At 36.7% G+C, this 27,391-nt stretch overlaps 2 protein-coding genes across 8 annotated transcripts; one reads left to right on the plus strand and one right to left on the minus strand.

Moving 5' to 3' along the window:
• Nucleotides 1-643: 643 nt before the first annotated feature.
• Nucleotides 644-23,046, minus strand: LOC127874741 (uncharacterized). Of its 6 annotated transcripts, none has more exons than XM_052419299.1 (16): nt 22,729-23,046; nt 22,377-22,461; nt 21,287-21,436; nt 19,082-19,127; nt 18,182-18,248; nt 17,460-17,823; nt 16,610-16,747; nt 15,705-15,815; nt 13,699-14,319; nt 12,949-13,044; nt 10,085-10,151; nt 7,090-7,226; nt 4,189-4,307; nt 3,659-3,781; nt 1,444-1,852; nt 644-1,151 (listed from the first exon to the last, which is right to left on the minus strand). In XM_052419299.1, exons 3-16 carry the CDS (start codon nt 21,393-21,395, stop codon nt 1,138-1,140), a joined length of 2,421 nt encoding a protein of 806 aa, XP_052275259.1. In that variant the 5' UTR covers nt 21,396-21,436; nt 22,377-22,461; nt 22,729-23,046; the 3' UTR covers nt 644-1,137. The 6 variants fall into 6 exon arrangements, with proteins under 6 accessions (XP_052275259.1, XP_052275258.1, XP_052275257.1 ...); XM_052419298.1 differs by having other exon boundaries at nt 22,362-22,461; XM_052419297.1 differs by lacking the exon at nt 22,377-22,461.
• LOC127874755 (uncharacterized) lies at nt 22,777-26,995 on the plus strand. 2 transcript variants are annotated; one of them, XM_052419348.1, is made up of 4 exons: nt 22,777-22,857; nt 25,056-25,199; nt 25,699-25,851; nt 26,245-26,995. In XM_052419348.1, the coding sequence occupies exons 2-4, from the start codon at nt 25,076-25,078 to the stop codon at nt 26,757-26,759; spliced, it is 792 nt and encodes a 263-aa protein (XP_052275308.1). In that variant the 5' UTR covers nt 22,777-22,857; nt 25,056-25,075; the 3' UTR covers nt 26,760-26,995. The 2 variants fall into 2 exon arrangements, with proteins under 2 accessions (XP_052275308.1, XP_052275307.1); XM_052419347.1 differs by lacking the exon at nt 22,777-22,857 and adding an exon at nt 23,017-23,090.
• Nucleotides 26,996-27,391: the final 396 nt, after the last annotated feature.

A 27,391-nucleotide genomic window follows, 5' to 3' on the forward strand; every position in this document is an offset into this window, starting at 1 on the left:
GCTACCAAGACTAGATGCACATATTTCACATCGCACCGGTCGGATGAGTCGGGGAACTATATGTCCCTGGATGATTGTTTTGTATGGAAAGCGTAAGTTAATTATAAATTGCTCAAAAATTTAAGTACATCCAACTAAATACATGGCACTGCATACTTTACAAGAAAACACGCACATTTTCAACGAGGTTCCAGTCAATATTTTGTCATGCAGTTATGTTAGTGTGCTAGCTTGTAAAACGAGGTACCGGTATTACCTTTCCGTGAATAAATCATAAGTGGAACAAGAGATGTGTTTGTCAGAAACACAATGCCCCCTAATGCGCCGCTTTGAAGCCATATATTTGACCTTTGACCTTGAAGGATGACCTTGACCTTTCACCACTCAAAATGTGCAGCTCCATGAGATACACATGCATGCCAAATATCAAGTTGCTATCTTCAATATAGCAAAAGTTATGACCAAGGTTAAAGTTTGTGACAGACAGACACATACAATGACAGACAGACAGGCCTAAGACATATAACCCTGATCATTCGATACGGAGGCATAAAAACACTTATGCATATGGTAATTGAGCACAATAGCCATGCTTGATTTCTTTTCATTGAGCAAACACACTAAAAAATTATCAAAACCAATCAAAGCTGACATACAATTTAATCATAATTACACATGTAAATACATAAATTATAATGTTAAATAAATACATAGATCTTATTATCAATAAATAAACATTTTAAACAAAGAAGTAAATTAATATCACAGAAGTTATACATACATTCAAACAAAATTATTTAATTGATAGATGTTTGGTACAAGGCAATAATTTACTAAAGTACATGCTTGGAAGAAACACGATATTGAAACATCACATTTTCAAGCAATAGTAGCCAAAAACCAACAACAGGCTGTCTGCTGAATAACTCTTCAAAAATACATTTTAAGTACATCAATCATTCCATACACAATCATGTTACAGGTAAATTAGTTTCAATGAAGTATTCTATGGAAAATTCCATAACAAAGTCAAATTAGCAGCGAACGATTCCTCTAATGCCAGGAAGACTTAATATGTTGCTCATACATGCACAGTCAATTTCTTGAACAGTCATGATAGACCCGATGTATATTGAGCTATGGGAGATCATCTGCAAGAAATCAAAAGTACCATAAATTAATGTTATTTTGGTTGTTTGTAAAGAGTTTATTCAGGCACAATTAAAGACACTATACACTTAAAAACATTAATATATTAAACATTTTAGCTGATTTCCTCTTAAATAAATCAATACATTTGTATTTCATAAATAAAGATTAGATATAATTTTCTGAATTGTCTCTGGATAAAAGAAGTTTTAGTACATCAACTCTACAATGGGCAGATTTACAGTTTCATCATATTCACAATATTTGTTATCATATTTGCAATCTGCAACATACCTACTGGAGTGGAGCGCAGAATTTCTGCATATGGTCGGCTTACCCGGTCAACCCACTTCTTCTCGGAAACTCCAAGATTTTTACACGTGAATGGCCTGTTCATCAGTGGACATACAGCTGGTCTGTGCTTCCTTACTGACATCTTTTTACTGTTTTGACCGACATAATATAACCGTTCACGATTCAATTCTGATTTAGTCTTTTTTAACAAAACCTTGGGCTGTGGCTTGATCACTGCAATGGCTCTGGGTTTCTTGCGATTATTTTCCTGGGATAATTTTCTGGTCTTTGAAGCCATGTTCTTAGGTGATGGTCTCGCCTCATTATTCATTTTCCTCTTGGAATGCTGTGAAGTTCTGCTAGACTGTGTTGCAGAGGGATAGTCACCACTACTGGGCTGGACCTGACCCTTGAATTTAAATGTAACTTATGACACAGTGTGACATATTTTTAAAACATTATATCTTTGAACAATGACAACAAAATTAGGAAATTAACTTGTTACCTACCGTAATTACTCTTTTTATCAGTAGGTAAGTTTTCGGACACTTGAAAATATTTATTAATAGTCAAAAATTACAGGTGTCTGAAAATTTAGAGACAAAAAATAAATGTCGGAAAATTATAATTATATTGAAATAAAAGCAATAAATCAATGCACCACAGTGTTTCTACTTTAAAATAAAACAACTTCACAGCTTTGCAACTCTTGCCTGAAATGATACAGAACAAAAATAGTAAAAACATTACACATATTGCTTCCTTAAAAGGAAGATATGATTTAAAATGCTATTGGTTGAAGGGATTGCTTTTTACCGGTAAACATTGTTATTTACCAAATTACGTAAAATGGTCCATTGCCCTCAGGCACACGTTTTCAAGGTTTTATGACCTAAATCAGATTATAAGACCCCATGATCAAAGTGTGAAAAGGTAAGCGAATACACTGTCGAAATCTGGTAAAATAGCGTTGTAAAATATACTGTCCGAAAATGTAGAGTCATAATAATAAACGAAAACGTGCATGTCCGAAAATTAAGAGTTACGAAAAATAATTATTTTTACCAAAAAAGGGGATGTCCCAAAACTTAGAGTAATTACGGTATTCCATCTTTTACAGGCGATGAACACTTAAGAAGTGAAATATTAAATTTATAGAAACATATGACACAACTTTGAAATTGTATTATATTGTATTATTGTGTTATGTATTATGGGCAGGTGACCTTGATTTACTAAATGAACTGTTCTGTATGTAAGAATAAAAATTCTACTGAAGTTATAACAAATAAAATGTTGAACAGTTTCTTGATCTGAATGTTAAAACAAATGTTTCTTCACAGTTTGATCTTAAGCCTTTCCCACTTAGAAACAAAGTGAAAATGGCTATGTGCAACAGCATAAAACCAGAACAGCTTGCAAGTAACTCTCAGTCTGTTCAGGTTTTATGCTGTTTGCTGCTCATCAGTATCTTAGGGTTGGAAATGAAGCCTTAAAAACTTGAATCTAGTAATAAAGGTCTTTAATTAAATTTGATTTTCTTAGGGAATATAAATGTGTCAAAATAGGTATCTAAGTGGTAAAGGGTTAATTAAGCTAACAATTAATTAATATTATGAATATATTAATATATAGATTAATATTCTTTGATAAATGATGGAAGACATTAAGCCCAGAAACATAAATATCTACCGGTAATCACTAGGACACATAAATTCATTAATCACATGCTATACCCTGTTTCCCATGTAATACAACCATTACATATTTTTTATACTACACATGTGTAATACAACATTTCAAAGCATTTTCATTGGCTTAGTTTTCGTTTATTGACCAATTCAATTGCATTTTGTTATTTTGCTGAAATGACGTTCCAATGTCAAATGATGTCACGAAATGTAAACAACATTCGGGATTTATAATTATGTTTGCGTAAATATTTATTTAATTTGCTCATTTAGAAGCATGTGATAAAAAAGATCTGACACTCGTTGTCATATCATACCATATTTTATTAAACTTGTCCAGGAAATTGGTTAGTAAGCTCGCCGAAGGCTCGCTTACTAACAAAATTCCTGAACTCGTTTAATAAAATATGGTATGATATGACAACTCGTGCCAGATCCTATATTTATCATTATCTAAGCCATCTAAACATCATATAACTTCACAATTCAAGCATAATTTTTTTTTAAATAAAGCTTTGACATACCTCTTTTAGATCTATATAGGACTGAGACAGAGCCAGTATTTCTTCTGAGTTGACACTGTGGCCAGACGTGTTGAATTGAAGAAGATCATCATCGGAATCAAGTTTCACAGAAGACAGGTCAAACTGCACAACAAGAGGGCACATGGCCATATGGGGTTAAAACTGTTCTTTTCATAATGGACCAATAAAGAAAACAGCACCAAAACCTGGTAGTCATATTTTTAAACAAACCACAATCATTTTGGACATTGGATTTGACCCTGTATGACCCACTTTCAAAGCAATTCTAGATATCATATGGACACATGTTCTGAAAAAGTTTCATGAAGATTATGCAATAAATGTGGCTTCCAAAGTGTTCACAATTTGTAAATGTAAGGCATATATAGCGCAATAGCTCAGGGGGTCAGCAGCTGGGGAGGCATGTGCCACCTGTGCACCCTATCTGTATATGCATGTATCACTTAAGCTCACTTGACCATTAAACTAGGCTTGAAGAGGTTTTCATATATGACAATAGTCTAAAATACCTCAAAGTCGTTGTTCTGCTTTTTTGTGCCAGCTTTATTTGGAGTACTTGTTTTCACTTTTGCTAGCCTAAGAAGACCTTGTTCAACAGTCTCATCTTCTTCCTCAGCTGTTATTGTTTCTGATGGAGAAAGCAAAATAATCATTGCCTGCCACAGGCATTGTTAACCTACTAAGAAAACTTCAGGCAGTAATGGTTAAATCTCATATTCGATTCCAAGTCAAGAGGGAGTATTCACGTGATAGTCAAAATGGCGACCTCCATGCTGAGAAAGGCATTTTTTGCCATTTTATACCCTTTATTACTTGAATTATTTTTTAAAATGCAGATCAATTTATAGCCATATCAGCAAGAAAGTTAATTACTAGCATTTATTTTAGTATTCATATTTGCTGTATATATTTACTTCACTCTCTGCGAAATTTCTTAGCGTGATGACCTTATTACTGCTCCACTAAGGAAATTCAGAGAGTAGTCATGATATAATACAAATTTTAATACAAAATAAATTCTAATCTCTTTTTTACTGATATGGCTGGAAAATGAGGGTCATTTAAAAATCAAACAAAAGTACTGAAGTATATGAAACGACCAAAAATACCTGTCTCGGCATGGACGTCGCCATCTTGACTATCATTTGATTACTCCATCTGATAGTCTGTTTAAACAAGAGATGTGTTTGTCAGAAACACAATGCCCCCTAATGCGCCGCTTTTTGTGTGTGACCTTTTACCTTGAAGAATGACCTTGACCTTTCACCACTCAAAATGTGCAGCTCCACGAGATACACATGCATGCCAAATATGAAGTTGCTGTGTTCAATATTTAACAAGAGATGTGTTTGTCAGAAGCACAACGCCCCCTAATGCGCCGCTTTGATTTTTTTTTACCTTTGACTTTGAAGAATGACCTTGACCTTTCACCTCTCAAAATGTGCAGCTCCACGAGAAGTAAGTAAGAGATTGAATGGAGAAATGAATTTTTTTTTTTGGCCTTTGACCTTGAATAATGACCTTGACCTTTCACCATTCAAAATGTGCAGCTCCACGAGATACACATGCATGCCAAATATGAATTTGCTGTATTCAATATTTAAAAAGTTATGATAAAACTTTAACGAAGGTTAAAGTTTTAGGAAAGAACAAGAGCTGTCACCATAGGATGACTTATGCACTCTATAAACGCTTGATAGAAGTTATGATCTTTTTTCGAAACCTAAACACAGATTTCGAAACCTAAACGCGGACCCTAAGTTTAAGGTCAAGGTCACAGGGGTCAAAATTTGTGTGCGTATGGAAAGGCCTTGTCCATATAAACATGCATACCAAATATGAAGGTTATATCTCAAGGGACATAGAAGTAATGAGCATTTTTCAAAACCTAAACGCAGATTTAGAAACCTAAACGCGGACCCTAACTTCAAGGTCAATGTCACAGGGGTAAAATTTTTGTGCGTATGGAAAGGCCTTGTCCATATAAACATGCATACCAAATATGAAGGTTATATCCCAAGGGACATAGAAGTTATGAGCATTTTTCGAAATCGAAACACAGATTTCGAAATCTAAACGCGGACCCTAAGTTCAAGGTCAAGGTCACAGGGGTAAAAAATTTTGTGCGTATGGAAAGGCCTTGTTCATAAACACATGCATACCAAATATGAAGTTTTTATCTCAAGGGACATAGAAGTTATGAGCATTTTTCGAAACCTAAACGCAGATTTCGAAACCTAAACGCGGACCCTAAGTTCAAGGTCAAGGTCACAGGGGTTAAATATTTTGTGCGTATGGAAAGGCCTTGTCCATATACACATGCATACCAAATATGAAGGTTATATCTCAAGGGACATAGAAGTTATGAGCATTTTTCGAAACCTAAACGCAAAGTGTGACGGAAAGACAGACAGACGGACAGTCGGATCACTATATGCCACCTTTTCTTCAAAAAGGGGGCATAAAAATACAATGATATTTGACCCTTGACCTTAAAGGATGACCTTGACCTTGACTTTTAACCACTCAAAATGAGCAGCTCCATGAGATACACATGCATGGTAAATATCAAGTTGCTACGTTCAATATTGCACAAGTTATCAAACTTTAACCAAGGTTAAAGTTTTGGGACAGAATGATTTTTTTAATTGTTGACCTTCGACCTTGAAGGATGACCTTGACATTGACTTTTCACCACTAAAAAAATGAGCAGCTCCATGAGATACACATGCATGGTAAATATCAAGTTGGTATGTTCAATATTGCAAGGTTAAAGTTTTGGACAGAATGACAGACAGACAGACAGGACAAAAACAATATACCCCCAATCTATCGATCCGGGGGCATAAAAAAAAAGAATTTCAACCTGCCTGTAAATAAATTACTAGGCAAATGACATATCATTGTTCACTTGCCTGTACATGCTGTGGGACAAAACAAACTTTTGATTTTGCAACCCCTGTTGCAAACTACATAGGAAGTCGATTATTTAAAGTTGTGAAGAGGCTAAGGTCTTGTCTATATGTTAACTACTAATTAAAAATTAAATTACAAGTTACAAAAGGGAAAGAATTTTATATCTTAAACAGGATTTACAAACTGAATTTTGAGGATGCATAACACACAACAGATAAAAGGCAATCTGAAAAGCTTACCTTAATCAAGCATGTTGTGCTCAGGTGAGCTCTAAAAAATTGTCTAAATAATGTTGAGTTTAAATCTAGTCAAACTCATATGACATAGATCTACATGTATTTAGCAGCTTTAAGAGTTTCACAAGGTGAGATTGAGTAATAGACCTATGGCTGAGCTTTAATTCACTGGAAGCCAATAATATCTGACATAAATACATTCTGCAGCTATAAGACGTCCACTAAAAAAACTTGTTTCAAAGAAACACAATAGTATACCTGATTCAGGGTTGATTGCGGAGATTGGTGGTATGATATCTCCAATCTCCACAAATCCAGTGGTGAACAACTGAGTGGAGCAGGTCTGTTTCAGAGGACCCTGTCTGTGTGTGGGCTTGGCTGCCTTGTATGGGGAACTGGGCACAGAAGAAATTAGATGTGCTTTAAGAAAACCAGGCTTAATGCATGTGTACAAAGTGTCATCCCAGATTTGAAGTACAGAAGAAATGAGGTGTGCTTTAAGAAAAACAGGCTTAATGCATGTGTACAAAGTGTCATCCCAGATTTGAAGTACAGAATAAATGAGGTGTGCTTTAAGAAAACCGGGCTTAACGCATGTGTACAAAGTGTCATCCCAGATTTGAAGTACAGAAGAAATGAGGTGTGCTTTAAGAAAACCGGGCTTAACGCATGTGTACAAAGTGTCATCCCAGATTTGAAGTACAGAATAAATGAGGTGTGCTGTAAGAAAACCAGGCTTAATGCATGTGTACAAAGTGTCATCCCAGATTCAAAGTCCAAACAAGCTAACAGGGACGACAATTTCCGCCCATACTGGATTTTCACTAAGAAGAGATATCCAAGAACAAAATATAGCACAAAGTGTTGTCCCTGATTAGCATGTGTGGACAAAACTTGTGCGCACATGCATTTAGCCTTTTTCCAAGAGAGGGGCTCAAACGTTGTACAGTTACATGACTCAGTGTTGTCCATGCATCCGTTGATTGTGTAATTTAAATTTTAAATACATACGCAATCACTAAAATGTTAATAGTAGTATCCGACAGGAATGTGATTTATTTTTTGACATATACCAGAATTGTTTTTATTTCAAGCAAAGTTTAGCGCAAAGTAGTTACCATGTAAGCAAAACACAAGAGCTGTATTTGTGAAACACAATGCCCCCTACTGTGCCGTTTTGAAGCCATATATTTTACCTTTGACCTTGAAGGATGACCTTGACCTTTCATTACTAAAAATGTGCAGCTCCATGAGATAGGCATGCATGCCAAATATGGAGTTGCTATCTTCAATATTGCAAAATTTGACCTTTGACCTTGAAGGATGACCTTGACCTTTCACCACTCAAAATGTGCAGTTCTATGAAATACGCAAGCACGCCAAATATTGATTAGCTATCTTTAATATTGCAAAATTTGACCTTTGACCTTGACCTTGAAGAATGACCTTGACCTTTCACCACTCAAAATGTGCAGCTCCATGAGATACACATGCATGCCAAATATCAAGTTGCTATCTTAAAAATTGCAAAATTTTGACCTTTGGCCTTGATGGATGACCTTGACTTTGACCTTTCACCACTCAAAATGTGCAGCTCCATGTGATACGCATGCATGCCAAATATCAAGTTGATATCTTCAATATTGCATAATTTGACCTTTGACCTTGAAGGATGACCTTGACCTTTCACTACTCAAAATGTGCAGCTCCATGAGATACACATGCATGCAAAATATCGAGTTGCTATCTTCAATATTGCAAAATTTGACCTTTGACCTTGAAGAATGACCTTGACCTTTCACCACACAAAATGTGCAGCTCCATGAGATATGCATGAATGCCAAATATCAAGTTTCTATCTTCAATATTGCAAAATTTGACTTTTGACCTTGACCTTGAAGGATGACCTTGACCTTTCACCACTCAAAATGTGCAGCTCCATGAGATACACATGCATGCCAAATATCAAGTTACTATCTTCAATATTGCAAAATTTGACCTTTGACCTTGACCTTTTACCTTGAAGGATGACCTTGACCTTAACCTTTCACCACTCAAAATGTGCAGCTCCATGAGATACACATGCATGCCAAATATCAAGTTGCTATCTTCAATATTGCAAAAGTTATGGGCAATGTTAAAGTTTTTGGACGGGCGGACAGACTGACTGACGAACAGACAGACGGACAGTTAAAAAACTATTTTCCTCCCTTCAGGGGCATAAAAAAGTTATGGCAAAAGTTAAAGTTTTTGGATGGACGGACAGATGCCATATATTTGACCTTTTAACCTTGAAAGATGACCTTGACCTTGACCTTTCACCTTTCTAAATGTGCAGCTTAATGAGATACACATGCATGCCAAATATCAAGTTGCTGTCTTCAATATTGAAAAAGTGGTGGCCAATGTTAAAGTTTTCGGACGGACGGACAGACACCATATATTTGACATTTGACCTTGAAAGATGACCTTGACCTTCACTTTTCACCACTCAAAATGTGCAGCTCTATGAGATACACATGCATGCTAAATATCAAGTTGCTATCTTAAATATTGAAAAAGTTATGGGCAATGTGAAAGTTTTCGAACGGACGGACAGACGCCATATATTTGACATTGAAGGATGACCTTCACCTTCACCTTTCACCTTTAACCACTCAAAATGTTTAGCTCCATGAGATACACATGCATTCCTAATATCAAGTTGCTATCTTGAATATTGAAAAAGTTATGGCCAATGTTAAAGTTTTTTGACGGACGGACAGACGCCATATATTTGACATTTGACCTTGAAGGATGACCTTGCCCTTCACCTTTCACCACTCAAAATGTGCAGCTCCATGAGATGCACATGTATGCCAAATATCAAGTTGCTATGTTCAATTGAAAAAGTTATGGCCATTAAAGTTTTCAGACGGACGAACAGACAGACTGACACACTGACACACTGACTGACTGACTGACTGACTGACTGACTGACTGACTGACTGACTGACTGACGGACAGTTTAACTGCTATATGCCACCCTACCAGGGGCATAAAAATCTTTCTTCTCAAATTAATACCATTTTAAAAATATTTGTAGCAATGCTTTTTATTTAATAAGTTATTTTCATTTTGTACTACCATAAAAGTCACATTATTTCTTAGATTCTGATTTCAGTTGATCATATGGGATCACACAGTTTCACCAGTTTCATCAAATACCCATTTTCCTGCGATTTATTAAAACATTGTGGACAAAAACATTTACCCAGGCACTTTAAACTGTGATTTCTTCTTTGGTGTTTTCTCCTGCTCAGCCTGTTTCTTTTGAGACTCTGTAAATTCAAGTAAAACATCCACAGTAGTGCATGATATGTTATCTAGGTATTTTGAGACACTGTATAAAGATGCACAATATCTACAGTAGTTCCTTATGTTTAACCGGGCATTTGGAGAGTCAGTACATTTAAAAACAAGAGCACCGCCTTGCGGGTGCAGACCGCTCATCTTTTTTCTTTTTATAGGTGAAGGGACTCTCATTTTCAATCACAAAGGAGGGAGGGGTGGAGTGAAGAGGGGTGCATTGTGTGGGGGTGTGGACATTTATTACATTATCTTCCAAAAATGCCAAAAAAAGGGGAAAAAAAATCGGGAAGGGGGGAAGGGGGGTCGGGGGGTATGGATTCTTGGGTGCGATGGTTGGACGGTATTTCAAACATAAAATAATATAAATAAATATTTGTGTTTTTTTAAACCGTTTAAAAAAAAATTGGGGGGGGGGGTGAGGTGGGGGGGGGGGGGGAGTATAGTGTGAGGGTGGTGGTGGTTATTTGTGAGATGATCTTAAAAAAAAAAAAAAAAAAAAAAAGAAGAAAAAAATTTGGGGGGGGGGGGATTCGGGTGGGGGGGTTGGGGGGGGATTCTTGGGTGCGATGGTTGGACGGTATTTCAAACATAAAATAAGCAAAATAAATTGTTTTGTTTTTTAACCCTTTAAAAAAAAAAAATTGGGGAGGGGGGTGGGGTGGGGGGGGGTATAGTGTGAGGGTGTGGTGGTTGTGAGATAATATAAAAAAAAAAAAAAAAAAAAAAAAAAATAGGGGGGGGGGGAAGTGGGGGGGGGGGGGGGCACGGGCGATGGTTTGGGTGGAGTTTATTGTGGTATGTCAGGTAAGAGTTGTTTTGTCAAAGTATCAATCAAATCTAACCATAAATAAAGAAGTTATGGCAATTTTAGCAAAATTTAATAATTTGACCTTGAGAGTCAAGGTCATTCAAAGGTCAAGGTAAAATTCAACTTGCCAGGTACAGTAACCTCATGATAGCATGAAAGTATTTGAAGTTTGAAAGCAATAGCCTTGATACTTTAGAAGTAAAGTGGATCGAAACACAAAATTTAACCATATATTCAAAGTTACTAAGTCAAAAAAGGGCCATAATTCCGTAAAAATGACATCCAGAGTTATGCAACTTGTCCCTTTACTGTACCCTTATGATAGTTTGCGAGTGTTCCAAGTATGAAAGCAATATCTATGATACTTTAGGGGTAAAGTGGACCAAAACACAAAACTTAACCAAACTTTCAATTTTCTAAGTATAAAGGGCCCATAATTCCGTCTAAATGCCAGTCAGAGTTACATAACTTTGCCTGCACAGTCCCCTTACGATAGTTAACAAGTGTTGCAAGTATGAAAGCAATAGCTTTGATACTGTAGGAATAAAGTGGACCTAAACACAAAACATAACCAAATTTTCAATTTTCTAAGTATAAAAAGGGCACATAATTCTGTCAAAATGCCAGTCAGAGTTACATTACTTTGCCTGCACAGTCCCCTTATGATAGTTAGTAAGTGTTGCAAGTATGAAAGCAATAGCTTTGATACTTAAGGAATAAAATGGACCTAAACACAAAACTTAACCAAAATTTTCAATTTTCTAAGTATAAAAAGGGCACATAATTCTGTCAAAATGCACGCCAGAGTTATCTAACTTTGCCTGCACAGTCCCCTCATGATAGTAAGTAAGTGTACCAAGTTTGAATGCAATAGCATTGATACTTTCTGAAAAAAGTGGACCTAAACGCAAAACTTAACCAAACTTTTCAATTTTCTAAGTATAAAAAGGGCACATAATTCAGTCAAAATGCACGCCAGAGTTATCTAACTTTGCCTGCCCAGTCCCCTCATGATAGTAAGTAAGTGTACCAAGTTTGAATGCAATAGCATTGATACTTTCTGAGAAAAGTGGACCTAAACGTAAAACTTAACCGGACGCCAACGCCGACGCAGACGCCGACGCCAAGGTGATGACAATAGCTCATATTTTTTTTTCAAAAAATAGATGAGCTAACAATATCTGCAGTAGTTCATAATGTGTAACCATGGTATTTTTAGAATCTGAACATTGAAACACAACATATTCAGTACTGCAAAACTTTTAACCGAGATATTTTCAGAATCTGTAAATTGAAACACAACATCTACAGTAGTGCACGTTGTTAAACACTGGTATTTTTAGAATCTTTACATTGAAACCCAACATATACAGTAGTGCATAATGTTTTATCAGCGTATTTCTAGAATGTGGACATTGAGAGACTACATCTACAGTAGTTTATTATGTTTAACCAGGGTATTTTTACAATCAGTACATTCAAACACAACATCTACAGTAGTGAAATATGTTTAAACCACAGATATTAAGAGACTCTTCACAAACAACTGCATAAACAGCTAACGATGTGTCTGTCCTTGAAAGTATAGATTAATCATTACACTCATGTTGAGAAAGCTTGTTAGAAATTATTAAAATTTTTTAGAGGTCACAGTGACCTTGACCTTTGACCTAGTGACCCAAAATGGGTGTGGCGTGTAGAACTCATCAACGTGCATCTACATATGAAGTTTCAAAGTTGTAGGTGGAAGCGCTTCGATTTTAGAGCCAATGTAAAGGTTTTATCACGACGCTGGCGGACGGCGAGCAGGCTATTACAATACCTCGGGTTTTCTCCGAAAACAGCCTGGCTAAAAACAACAATTATGCTTTACTAAATGATTGCACATGTTTTTCTTTTGTTTTGCTGGAATGTGCGCAAAACATTTATTATTTTCGCAACATTATATGATTATTTACCAGTGTGCTGGATGGAGGAGACCCCATCGGGGAAGATAGCACTGGAGGCACTGCGTCTCATCGTAGAAGAAAAGTACCTCTTTCTTTTTTGGTACTCTTACGTTCCGAAAGATAATACATTCAACTTCAGAAGGCAACTTATTTTTAATTTCTTGAAACCAACATCAAACCAATTTGAGGATCATGCAATGCTTTTAAATTTAAACTGAAATGTTGCATATAGAAGTTCTAAATCCATTTTGAGCATTAAGTTTAATGCTATTTATATTGAATTGCAATGAAAACTTTATTCTATTCCATTCTCTATAAAATTATGTACATCCTTTTGATAATAGTCAATTAATCAGCACGCATGTTGTGAAAGAAAAATGGGTTTTGTTCCTTTTCATCTCATATAATAAATGGCTACAGGCTGTATTGAGATGCATTTGAGCTGTGCTCTGTGAAAAGGGGGTTGAATGCATGTGCGTAAAGTGTCGTCCCAGATAAGCCTGTGCAGTCCGCACAGGCTTATCAGGGACGACACTTTCCGCTTTTATGCTATTTTCTGTTTAAAGATAGTCTCTTCTTAGAAAACATCCAGTTTAGACAGAAAGTGTGGTCCCTGTTTAGCCTGTGCAGACTGCACATGCTTATCTGGGACGACACTTTACGCACATGCATTAAACCCCTTTTCACAGAGCAAGGCTCATTTAGATTACCAAACTGAAAAAAGCGTTATTATAAAGTAGCAAGTAATTAATTATGTACCTTTACTGGTACTTGGTTGTTGATCATACATTTCATGGCTGTTCATAATGTTTTGAACATTCTGATGTTCTGCGTCCCCAGTTTGTTCCACGTTTGTTGCATTGCCCTCAGCACACTTCAACTGGAAAACCTGGATGCTAGTAGTGTAATCATTCTCCCTTGTAACTTCAGTTGCATTTGAAGACGCCATATGAGTTTGGGGTGTCCCAGAAATTTCCATGGCTGCAGTTGTCATTATAGTTTCTTGTGACACAGTTTCTGCCATACTGGATGTGGCACCAGTGCCCTGCTGTGTGTCCGTATAGGCTGAAGTCCTCTCAGTGTTGAAGGTGGTCGGCGTGAATCCCGAGGTCAAGCCTGTGGTGGCCTGACTGAAACCAGTCGACAATCCAACAACGCTGGGTTGACCACTGCTGTTGTAGGTATATGGCAGCCTGCTACAGACTGCATCGCTCGTAACCTCGGACACTTGGTTACAGGACCCGATGGTTTCGGTGAAAGTGAATTCATTCGTACTGCCTCTGCTGCGTCCCTTACCAGAGGAATCATCAGGTACTATGGGCTTTCTGGTTTCCGGGTCAAATGTCTGTCTCAGATCTGATAAGAACTCATTCTTTTTCTCTGAAATATGAAAGAAGATTCTAACAGGTTGAAACTTTATGGCATGTGATTATGATTGTAGTAATAACCAAGTGAATACAGTTTATTAAGCTAATTTGCTATTTCAAACTTTTACAAAGCTTAATTTGTCTTTCTATATTTAACTTACTTTACAACGTGAATTTGATAGTCCTATTTTGAAATCATTTTTTGATGAAGTTTGTTCCATACACGTTTTTCAAACCTTATTATAATTTTCTGTTTCAAAGCAGCACCTAGGTGAGTAGGGTGATGATTTGGCAGTTATCACCATGTAAAGCTTCCTGGCTTACCAATAAGTCAGTGTTGATTGACCCATTCATTAATAATAATCATTTATTTCATATACAATGTTTCTCCATTTTTAAGTTCTTTTCAATAAAGAACTCATTCGAAAAAAAAAAGTTTTTGATTTCAGGATTTACATTTGTAGAATGTATAAACCAAAACAAAATAACTAAAGGAGAAGGTGTATATTTCTTCCATAATATTTTTAAGAATCTGTGTATTAACTTATGGTTGAAATCCCAGCATATAAATCATGTTTACTATAAAATGTATTAGTACAACATAAAAATGCTATTTTGAACTTTCCTATTTTAAACTATTTTTGATGGTTGCAAAGACTTACGACATAGCAGCATTGAATCGTTCTACTTAATGGTTTAGTTAAAACTATTCTGTAGAAAACTTTTACCTTTTTAACCCTTTCCCCCATAAGAAGTAAAGTGAAAATGGCTTTTGCAATTAGCATAAAACCAGAAGAGCCTGTGAGTAACTCCCAGTCTGTTCAAGTTTTATGCTGTTTGCTGCTCATCAGTAACTAAGGTTTGGAAATGAAGCCTTTAAAACTTGAATTAAATAAGAAAGGTATTTAATTAAATGTTAATTTCTAAGGGACTACGAATGCATAAAAAAACGTTTGTGGGAAAGGAAAATATGCTTATGCAAACATTTAGCTGTAAAAAATTGATGCATTCTAAAAATTATCTTGAAGAGATTATCATTCGCACCAATTTACTTTAAAATCCCATTGTGCACAAAGTTTTATATGCACACACATATCTTCTTTCACTTTATTGATATGTGGAACATGTTCATACCTTATTAAGCTGTTTAAAGTACTAAGTGCACTTACTTATTCAAGGAACTGACAAGTGCCTGAATTACTTGAATAAGAGGTAGGGAGAGAGTGGCAGTAGAAAGATATCAATCCTCCCACTAGTTAACTGACCAGAAATCAAATCTGCCATTGTTGAATTAGTAGTCTAGCGCTCTAAAATGTCATAGATGGCCAAAAAAATTTCATTTATGCAAATGTTATAAACACTTGTCCACTATTAACAGGCCCATTAAACTATTCATACCGCGCAAGATTGTCTCATTTTTCAAAGCTGGCACCTTGGGCTGCGCAGCAACCATTCTTGCCAGATTGTCATGGAAATTATCAGGAAACAGCTTTGCCCTCCTGCTTTGTGCTATAAAAACAACAGAAGGTAGTTTGCATTCATCTAAAACCTTATAAGGAAAACTAACTAATGATGATAATAATCAGTATTCTAAAACACTATTCATATATTCAAGCAAATTACATTATTTTCTGTAAATGTTTTTGTATCCTCATAGTCATATACAATAATGTTTTAGGAATTTTCCTACAAACATACGCAAACAAACCAACAAACAAACAAACAGACAGGGCAAAACAATATGTCCCCCATAAATATGTCAGATAAGGTAAAATGTAAAATTAAAATAATTTTACCCAGTTCAGTACGTGAATATTTGCACCATTAAACTTATCGCAAAACAAGCAAGAAAACTTTACTATGTCCCCGCTCATATATTTGACCTTTGACATTGAAGGATGAACTTGACCTTTCACCACTCAAATTGTACAGCTCCATGAGATACACATGCATGCCAAATATGAAGTTGCTATTTTCAATAATGCAAAAGTTATGGCAAATGTTAAAGTTTGACGGTTTTGACCCATATATTTGACCTTGACCTTGACCTTTCACCACTCAAAATGTGCATGTGAGATACACATGCATGCCAAATATGAAGTTGCTATTTTCAATATTGCCAAAGTTATCGCACATGTAAAAGTTTGACGCAAACAAACAAACAAACTGACAGGGCAAAAACAATATGTCCCCCATAAATATGTCAGATAAGGTAAAATGTAAAATTATAATAATTTTACCCAGTTCAATCAGTGAATATTTGCACCATTGAACTTATCGCAAAACAAGCAAGAAAACTTTACCTGTGACATACTCCATCCCTCTCATGATTTCAATGCTGGAATCACCGAGGGAGTCATTTTCACTGTAACCCTCAGGTGAAGATGCTGAGCTAGCCAACCATTTGGACACTTTCTCATTGGGGTCAGCAGCGCGGGTTACTGAAACATGAAAGCATTATATTACACTACAAAACATAAAGTTAGTAATATGTTTGCTCTCAAACACAAGTTTTAATTTGGCCTGTATGCATTACACTCTTGTACCATTATTCAACAAGAAAATATCTCAGCCAAATCAACTTCAATCACACACAATTCATGATGATAAGTAATGTTTGTGGGGTATTTTGAGTAACACCGTTAGTAACTGACGGTGTATGGGATATACACCCTCAGTAATTTCATACAATACGAGAGCAAAGCTTGAGTATGGTATTAAATTACAGAGGGTGTATATCCCATACACCGTCACTTTCCGTCAGTAACTAACGGTGTAACTATTATATCTCAACCAAATACTCGATTACTCGGGTAGTATGGAAATTACTAGGGGTGTTTGGAAAATACTCCATGGATACGTGACCTCTCAAAGCCAATTGTATTCGGTAATTTTTGTAGGAGGTGTGATATTAAACTATAACTTTGCAAATAAGTTTTTACTTCAATAGGTCAATCCTGGGAAGTAGAAAAACTATATCAAAGCTCCACAAATGGTTACATAGACTACATTATCAGTTTTGTTTATAAAGTAGAAGCTACTAAAAGTTCTATTCGGTTTCTGGACAATACTTATTTTTAACGATTTAAAAATGACAATGATGGTAATTTCAGCCCTGAACATGTACCGGTACATGGTTTCACCAAACAATACCTTCCTTTCTTGACAAGTTGGCCATGGTCAAAGGTCCAATATTATCCACTGTCAGACCATCAAAACTTTCTGAAAACGGCCTGGTTTTGGAAGATACACTGGTTTTGTTTCTTGACATGGAATTCCTTTTATTTATATTAACTGTTGCAGGAGACTTTGATTTCGTAGGTGAAACAGCATCACTGGGGTATGATTTTTTGTTCAGTGAATTCTTGACTTTGGTGGTTGCTTTCTTCTGCTTCACTGACTTCTTGATTCTAGTCTTTGAAACTTTTGTCTTCTCAGTCTGCACAGGTCTGTTATCACCAAACAGAGTGTCATTCAGCAGGGGGTCATCCCCTTGTACATCCTCCACCATTGAAATCTGAAATCATATATCAGTAAAATTCTGCAAATTGCTTAGAATACTTAGCATGCAGTACTTTAAAGCGTATGAAATAAATGTCAATAAACCTAACACAAGACTTAATATAAACATGCATAAATACATAGTCACAGAATGTATAGGCAATAACTTTTTTTATCATTAAAAAGTAGTAAATTTTTCTATTATAGGTCTACTTATCATTTTGTCATCTATTGCACAGTGATGTCTATAGTAAATAACAACAGAAAGTTGTTTACAATAATGTTCATGTTTATATATTGGTTGTGAATTTAATTTTGCTCATTTTAAGACCCATAGACCATCTCTATATAACCAATCTAATTCCCAACGATACCTTCAATGGAAATGTCTGGTCATTTTCTACTGACATCTTCTGCAACTTCATTTTTTTATTATTTTTCCTGCAATAATCAGATTCACACGCATGAGTTAAGTGGGTTATAACATTCTTGCATATGTAAAACATGTAACTTAATTTAATATAGGTGTATTATAATATTTATAAACAACTGTGGAATATGAACAAGCCTTGAGAGAGGGGTTATTATGACATGTGATGTTTAAAGGGGCCTTTTCACAGATTTTGGCATTTTTTAACTTATTCATTAAATGCTTTATATTGATAAATGTAAACATTGGATCGTAAAAGCTCCAGTAAAAAATCAAGAATAAAATTAAAAAAAGGAAAAGAACATTGCCCGGAGCAGGTTTCGAACCAGTGACCCCTGGTGTCCTGCCAGAGTCCTGAAGTAAAAACGCTTTAGCCTACTGAGCTATTCCGCCGAGTACACATCCGTCACGTATTTTATACCTTATATAAGCAATCTTCGTAGTTTCACAAAATTTAACGACAAAAACAGAACTCTCCAAATTATTCAATCGTTTCGCGTTGCAACGCTTTATAATTTTTAGGTTTTAAAATCGTCAAAAGATGCATATAATGGCTATATTAGACCATGGTAAATGTTCAGTATTACTGTTTCCTCACAAATATCATAACTAAAACGAAAATTTGCGAATCTGAAACAACTTTTTTCAATTTTGTCAATTTACCAAAGCGTGAAAAGATCCCTTTAATACGATAACTCTCACTAAGCTGAAAAAAGTTTCTAGCTATCAAATACAAAACACACAGGTGATAAAAGTGTGCAAGGGGCTTTAAAGTTCTACATCAAAACTAGGCTTCCGTAAAATATGACTCTGCAGAAAATAAATATGCAAATTGTGATGTTACCTTTTTGGCACATCTTTGTTACTTTCCCTGTTCTCTTGTTGTAATACTGAAAAATTATAAACTTTTTAATATAAAGCAATATGCCCTTATACTAACTTAAGAACAAAATACACTTCAACACCGTTATGTCGAAGTCGTCGGGACCGTTAAAAAACTTTGGATTAACGATAATTCGAAATAAACATTTGACAGCAGACTTCTTTGATTCTGTAACAAGAGTGCCAAACTGTCACAAGATACGCCCGTTCGAAGGTTTTGGACACCATGCTCAATGCTTGAAAGTGTCCTCAAGACCTAGTTATTGACCCGGCATGACCCATATTTGAACTTGACCTAGATATCACTTAGATGTAACATCTGACTAAATTTGGTGAAGATCAGATGAAAACTACTTCAATTAAAGAGCGGACAACATGCTTAATGCTTGAAATGCACTATGTGACCTCGTTTTTGACCCGGCATGACCCATGTTCGAACTTGACCTACATATCATCTAGACACAACTTCTGACCAAATTAGGTGAAGATCAGATGAAAACTACTTCAATTAGAGAGCGGACACCATGCTAAATGCTTGAAATGCACTAAGTAACCTCGTGACCTAGTTTTTGACCCGGCATGACCCATATTTGAACTTGACCTACATATCATCTAGACACAACTTCTGACCAAATTTGGTGAAGATCGGATGAATACAATTTGAATTAGAGTCCGGACAAAGTGGCGCCGTTGAAAATGCACTAATTGACCCTATGACCTAGTTTTTGACCCGGCATGACCCATATTCGAACTTGGCCTAGATATCAACTAGATGCAACTGCTGACCAAGTTTGGTGAAGATCGGATGAATACAATTTGAAATAGAGTCCGGACAAAGTGGCCCCTTTGAAAATGCACTTATTGACCCTATGACCTAGTTTTTGACCCGGCATGACCCATATTCGAACTTGGCCTAGATATCAACTAGATGCAACTGCTGACCAAGTTTGGTGAAGATCGGATGAATACAATTTGAAATAGAGTCCGGACAAAGTGGCCCCTTTGAAAATGCACTTATTGACCCTATGACCTAGTTTTTGACCCGGCATGACCCATATTCGAACTTGGCCTAGATATCAACTAGATGCAACTGCTGACCAAGTTTGGTGAAGATCGGATGAATACAATTTGAATTAGAGTCCGGACAAAGTGATGCCTTCCGCCCGCCGCCCGCCGCCCGCCCGCCGCCCGCCGCCCGCCCGCCGCCCGCCCGCCGCCAAGGGGTTTCACATAATACGTCCCGTATTTTATACGGGCGTATAAAAATTAAAACTTTGTTAACTGCCGATCCGGATATTCTCCCGGGTTGGGTACCGGGTCCTTCTCCAGATTGCTTGACATTTGGTTGGGAAAATAGTAACGTGGTTGTTTGTATCCGACATTTTGTGAAGATTTTTGTTAAAAAGGTAGAGTTTATATATGATGCATTGCATTTGACCACATTTACTCAGACCTAACGTGACACGTTTGTTTGTTACTAAAGAATGCAAAACTACATATTAATAGTAATTATCTGCTTTTGATGACATTATAAAATTAACACGCTACGCGCAGACGACAAAGATGTAATTATCGGCTTTGCACGCCACGAGCAGACGACAAAGGTGTGAAATTACGCTCAGTGTTTTGCAGTTCTTCGGATTAAAGATTGATAATTAGGTGCGAATTAAAGTGTTGGGACCAACAGAATCACTTCGAATAAACAATTTCTTCGGTTTAACAAGTTCAGATAAAAAAAAGTAAAATTTTACATTAATCAAAGAAGAACCACAATCGGGACCCGAAAAATACTTCGAAATAACGGTGACTTCGGATAATCAGTGTTTTATTTTGTATTGGTTTGCCTGTCTAATCAAGGCTTTCACCTTAATTGACCTTGATCATCAGCCATTATTATTTTTTAGGCCAGAATAAATAACTGGAATTTTCACATTAGTTTTATATACATTTTTTATTATGTATACATTATAAATAATTATTACATTGATCAGTATAAGAATGAGAAAATTTAGCTAAATTTTGATTAATAAATAAGAGGGTTTTGAAGCAGAAAATTAAGTCCTAGAAATTCCTGCCATAACTGCCTGCCTGAATGCCAGCCAACCACATACCAATCTAATAATCAGTTTTTCAACTTCATGAAAAAATGATCCACAAAAAAGTTTACCTTTATAATTTGCTTCTTTTTTCTCTGCATTGCTAGTTGATTTAATTTTGTTCTTGGCACCAGTCCTACTGTATGTTTTGGTAGTTAGGCGTCCAAATACATCTTCCATTCTTTCAATTGATACTTTGGTTTCCAATCGTGTGTAAGCGTCTTGAAATAAATGTAAACAGAAATACGGTAAATTATTATGATTTTTCATTATCCCCAAGAATCTCTCAACTAATATAATGTTCTCACATGGTGCAGTAGTTACCGAAAAAAGTTTTACAGTCACCATCGTTTTGATGATAAAAAAGCAACAAAAACAGGTAAGTTTTGTAATTCATCATAACTTAATACGTTCTTAACAAAACTTTTTTCAATAATATATTCTTCAAATAATGTTTCTAAGGAACACAACATCGTTTATTAATGAGTATTTTCCATGCCACAATATGTTTGTTGACATTTTTAACAACAAATTAACATCCCCTGAAATGTCAGTTTTAAGGCTATTGATACATGTAGCATACAAATCTTGAAAGTCAAAGAGCCAATCAGAATCTATGGCTCAATATGAATCAGTATTTTCAAGATGGCGGTTTGACACTATTAACACAATAAAAAATTCAAATTCAAATGTAAACAGAAAATAAGCATTTGAAAAAAGCAACAAATATTAAGACCAAAGGTTAATAATAATGTTAATAATGATTCATGGTCATTATATTAATGAAATATTTGAGATGTAACATTCCCCCCCCCCCCCCCCCCCCCCCCCCCCCCCTTAAATTTAAGTTAATAACTAAAAAATAAATTAGACATTTTATTTATGCCTGTGATAAACTGTTGCACTTTCTTACACCCCCTGGAGCATGACATACTTTATCATTTATGGACGTCCCCTTAAGTCTAAACTGTATGTGTGTAAGAACTAATCACAAGAGCTAAGTGCTAGTTTTTTAGTCACAGGTTGAAGCCCCGCTACTGCCAGTACTGGCCAACCTTCCTCCAAAGTTTACACCATAGACACATTTTGTGTAGTACTAAAACAAGCACTCATTGGAGTGCCTAAGGCTAAACATATGTTACTTACCAGTTGCCCAGTTACCTCAGAATGTAGAGTGTTGTGCTACACTGCTATTGTTCTGGTGGTCACTCAAGTCAAGGGTTCAAGCCATGCACTTCTGCAATCCCTAATTGCAATAATTCAACTCTCAGCTTTTTAACCCAAAGGGTTGCTGAGCCAGAGCTGCCATAGCAAAAATTATCAAAGGCTCTGGGTGTCCTTTTATATGGACTACTGATTCTGAACTCCCATGCACACGCCAGAGCAAAAGTGGCAAAAGAAAGCTCTTTAAATGTGACAGAATAAGATGAAATATTAATTAACATTGATCAAAGCGAGTAAAAAAATAGTTATCTCAATTATATAATATCAAACACATAAATAAGTGACTTACCTCGCATAACAGTCAAAGCCTTATGTTGACAGATTTTGACATTTACCGCGAAATTGTGAACGCGCTGACTTTTTGGTCACGTGATTACAGCGCACTTTAGCAGACGACTACAGTTGCAGTTACAGTCAGGTAAGTTTTATTCACACAATATTTGATGTTTTCTTTAATTCACAAGTTATAGCAACGATCTATACAAACATTAAAGTCCCTGGTTTAAGCAAATAACTAATTCATTCCTTAAGTTGCGTTCGTTTTCCAACTTTTAGTACTTTATGTAGTTTTCAAAATGAAGAGTTTTCAAGGTAAATAGCTCAACCGTGTGTTTCGTTCTTGGACATTTTCATCCCATCTGGTCAAATTTGGTATTATTTTAATTAGTTATAAATTTGTGCATATATGTATGATTGTAAACAAATGTTACACAATTGTCCGTCCGTGCATGCGTGTTTACATTGCAAAATTTTCATTCAAACATTTTAAAGAACATCTACAACAATCCTGCCTTAACCTAGCTGACACCAAACATTCACTAATGATCCTGCTTGAAAGTCATCACTGTTGCATTTTAAAGGTTTTAAAGGGGCGGGGCACAAAGGAAACATTTCCCCGCAAGTCTGTCGGTCATTCCGGACTCGCCGATAGACTTTCAAGATAACGAGATTCATATACTGTTATAGCGTTACATATTAAAATAATGTGGCATTAATGTACAGTAAGGCTTCACGAGACGATGTCACGTAAACGAAAATGTTACTACCTTGAAGTTTCAAGGTATTGAACTATTAATTAATATGTCCTATTTAAGAATCTTGAAACCACGCGACTGAGAGGTTACACATTCTGGAGGTAAGATACTCTCAGTTCAGTACACCAGTGGTAATCTACAATTAATTTTCAAATTATGTAGATCTACATGGATTCTAAACGGGCCACACCATAGGCTCACAATACAAATGGATCATACAGTTATATTTTACGTTATACTATAACCTGGAACCATATGAGTGCAACTATATTGCAAGTAGATTTTAAGTATTGGTCACCACCCACTGCATCCGACCATTTAGTGAGCTCAAGGCAAACGCACGCTTTTGACGAAAGTACATGTATTATAGTCCGCACGCGCGGTCACCTCACGGTTGATGTGCATCGTTTGTTGATTTACAAAATGATTTCCGTCGTGCATCTAACATCGAGCTAGCTTTCGTCCAGATTTTTTTTATCGAAAACGTGTGTCGGGCGTGCAGCGAACGTAAACAGGTGTGTACAAATGTGCAATGGACTTAAAGATGGCCATCGCTGAGTCAGTTGGATACATTATTGAGGGAGCTTGCAAGTCGAAAGTCACGTGATTACTAATTTATCTCAATACAAGCCGTGATGCTCCTCTTGCCGAAGACAAATCGGTGATAGTATTACATTAAGATATGTGTTCATAATAGCCGTGGCACTCTGACGGACAGAGTCTGTGGTTGTATCGTTTCTCTACGTGTTGGCATTCTTGAACTTAAAACGATGCCAAAAATTTATTATTTTCCACAAATTATATCCATCTCTCAATATGGCTTTAACTCGAGGGAATCTCAACTAACTTTTGTTTGTACCGCGTCGATCTCGCTTCAGACGTGAGACATCCGTAAGAATGTATGCTATGAAAATCGCACGCAGACCCACTTGAGCCATTTGAAAATCAACGAACGTACGTCATTCCAAAAAAGCAACATCACGAATTTTATTTTTCGTCAATCATACGTTGAGCGGCCGCGCGTCTTCTTTCCCGTTCGCAAGGTCGCCGCACATACGCAATTGGCATCAACGCAAGCGCTTAATTTGATGCGTCGTTCGTATTTCAAGCACACGTCGTAAAAGAAACTTGCGCAAAGAAACTTGCGCACATCGTGATCGCCATTGGCGTTATTTTATTTTTATTCGCCGGAAAATGTGTAATTGTTTTATTTGCTGAAATAATTGAAAACTGAATTTTGGATCCTGCTTTACCCCCCCCCCCCCCCCCCGCCCCCCCCCCCCAAAAAAAAGAGTACATATGCAAGTTTCTTAAAACTCGGCGTGTGCATACAGGGCCTTATGGTGAATATAAACGCGATTTCATTTTTTTTGTCAGACAAACATAGTGGTTGCTATAATTACAGAAAAAGAAATCTGAAATCTAAATCCTGTCATACCTAAAAGGTACTTAAGCCAGGTTGATGAACCTTATGTAGGTCATCTGAAAGTATTTATTTGTGAAAAAGCTCTTGCTACTTAAAATGTCTATATGGCTGTCCGTTATTCAGTTGTTTCGCTCCTTACATATGTGTATTTAACAGTAAGGTATAAAGACGGCTTAATGTATTCTCCGGTGCAAGAGGTGCCGTCTACTCCTTTGTTGAACCTCCGGAACACGCGCGTGTCCGCTGAGGCACAGACACCGGATGCTGTTGTTCCGGACACCTACAGTCAGAGCAGCCAAGGTATGTGTTCTGGTAATATTTGCGAACCTAACGTTGGTATTGCTTCCGATATTGGCTACGTCACCAATGGAACGCCAACCATGCACTTTTTGACAATAAGTCAAATAAAACAAATACGTGTTAACATTTGTTGCATCCATTTTCATGTATTTAAACTGCAAAAAAGGACTACCACATTTGCTGAAACTTTTTAGAGAATCTCTGTAGGTTACATACTGAGCGTTTTTCTCGTGGTCTCACAGCCAGGAACCGGTGTATCCTCTAATCGGCGTCATTAAATGTATACCCGAGTACATTTCTTGGTATTTTTCAAATATTTCTGCTCACATCATTTGCATATGCTTAACTATAAGTTTTGATTGCCAAACGCATTTGTCTCTAAACAAAACTAGCATTCTCGTTGTGCATTTTGAGCGAATAAGTGTGTTAAAAATCAAGTATATAACGACTGTATTTTTTATGTTAGCGATACCAAGGTCCTATTTGATCCCATTTGCAGATGAGTCTTACAGCGTTCCGGGGACGCCACGCGCACTTGCGGTCCCTTTAACACCATTGGCACCGGTTGCGAGGTCCATCATTAGGTGCACAGCAACCAGTTCTGGTAGAAGATATGTTTATGACCCATCGTTTAGACAACGGTCGCCTCTAGGTAAGAATGTTTTACCACTCTTTACTTGGTTTATATTGCTCAAGTATACTGCTATCGTTAATGTTTTTTGTATGGTGCTCTAAGAACTTGTTTGGGAAATAAATTGTGTAAAATCTTATGACACAACTTCTAAAATCATCTCACTATTGACCTGTGCGTTTTATTTTCAATGACAGTGCCGAAAAGGTCATCAGTTACAGTACACAAATTGACTAGTATAAAATCCTAGAAATCAGAATGTCCCGGTGGGTAAACATTCTGTTCAAAGCATTGAAACGAGGTGCAACCAATATTGTGCTACGATTTTACTTTGTGATTGCTCAAGTTAATGAAAAAAAGCAAACTACGACAATAAAGTATTACAGTGCAGATTTTCTCTTACTTTTTTTTAAGTCGGAACGTGCGCGAACGAGCAGGTCGTTCCGTGTACCCCAGGCAGTCTCAAGCTGGAAGCGTTCTCAACACCGGACACCCCATCCCGACCCGCCGCGCACAAGAGACCACGGCACATGGCATTCACATCCACGCTAGGGAGCGATTTCAGAGACCATACGCCGGTACGAACCTCGCCGCTCTTGTTTTCAAGTGAAGCCCGCCTAGGGTCCATGCCAAGTAACGGTCCGTTTGAAGCGAGCCTATCAGGGATGACTCCTTCCGGTGCAGCAGACGAGGTGTATGAATCACGTGATCTTAATGCATCACATGATCACTTGCGTGCTTTGTTTAGTGTATCGACGCCGCATTGTGGCAACAGGGGTGGCGGTGGAGCGATTAGTAGGTCTCGTAAGCGCAAAAGGCCCCTTCGCGAAACAGTCGCACGTGCTCGGCGCTCGCCAGCCGACATATCCAATGGCAACACGAGAGGACATGAAGGTGACCGAACGCAGGACTTCCTTGATATCATTTAAAAGCCGCCCCGTGTTGCCGCCTTGTAAGTTTTATTTATTTTTTTGTTTTGTTTTTAACTGTAGTCTGTAACCATGTGTAATCCAATAATTGTTTTATTTGCACACATGTTCAATAAAGAACATTCTAATGCATCTTTCTGTACTATGCCGATAAGTTTTACAAGAAGGAACAATTTTTCTTGTCGATTTGCTTTCTGTTCATCATGATAAAATGTTATTTAAGAATGCTAACACTTTATTGAGTTTTTGTATGTTAGAAATATAACAATATTTCACAGAAATCTGCCTCTGTTTTTTCGGCGTAAGCTGTATTAAGCCAGCTTTTCACCCTGACTTGACCTTTGTAAGGGTCCAATAATACTCAAATAAAATTTCCCGCGGCTAGGTACGAATGAATACACTTCATTTATTCCATTGGCTGATTTGAGTATAACACCAGAACATTGGAAACATATCCGCGTCTTTGTAACACTGTTTTACTGCATGAAACAATTTTATCTCTAATGAAAAGGCTCAATAGATAGAACAGTTTTACAATCAATTTTCGACATAAATACAGTTTGTGCGTTCACCTTTTATTTTCAGAGAATTACCAGCGCAAAAGCGTTTATACTAAAGGCTATGTTGTCATA

This window comes from Dreissena polymorpha, chromosome 3 (genome assembly GCF_020536995.1).
Source record: "Dreissena polymorpha isolate Duluth1 chromosome 3, UMN_Dpol_1.0, whole genome shotgun sequence".
Taxonomy (NCBI): Eukaryota; Metazoa; Mollusca; class Bivalvia; order Myida; family Dreissenidae; genus Dreissena; species Dreissena polymorpha.

Excerpts from the sequence above, each read along its gene's own strand:
- LOC127874755 (XM_052419348.1), top strand. The coding sequence starts at position 25,076 with ATGTATTCTCCGGTGCAAGAGGTGCCGTCTACTCCTTTGTTGAACCTC. Across the intron at positions 25,200-25,698 it reads CTACAGTCAGAGCAGCCAAG|ATGAGTCTTACAGCGTTCCG; the intron begins GTATGTGTTCTG and ends TCCCATTTGCAG. Across the intron at positions 25,852-26,244 it reads TAGACAACGGTCGCCTCTAG|TCGGAACGTGCGCGAACGAG; the intron begins GTAAGAATGTTT and ends CTTTTTTTTAAG.
- LOC127874741 (XM_052419297.1), bottom strand. Across the intron at positions 18,249-19,081 it reads AACAAAGATGTGCCAAAAAG|GAAAAATAATAAAAAAATGA; the intron begins GTAACATCACAA and ends TGATTATTGCAG. Across the intron at positions 13,045-13,698 it reads ACAACCAAGTACCAGTAAAG|AGTACCAAAAAAGAAAGAGG; the intron begins GTACATAATTAA and ends TCGGAACGTAAG.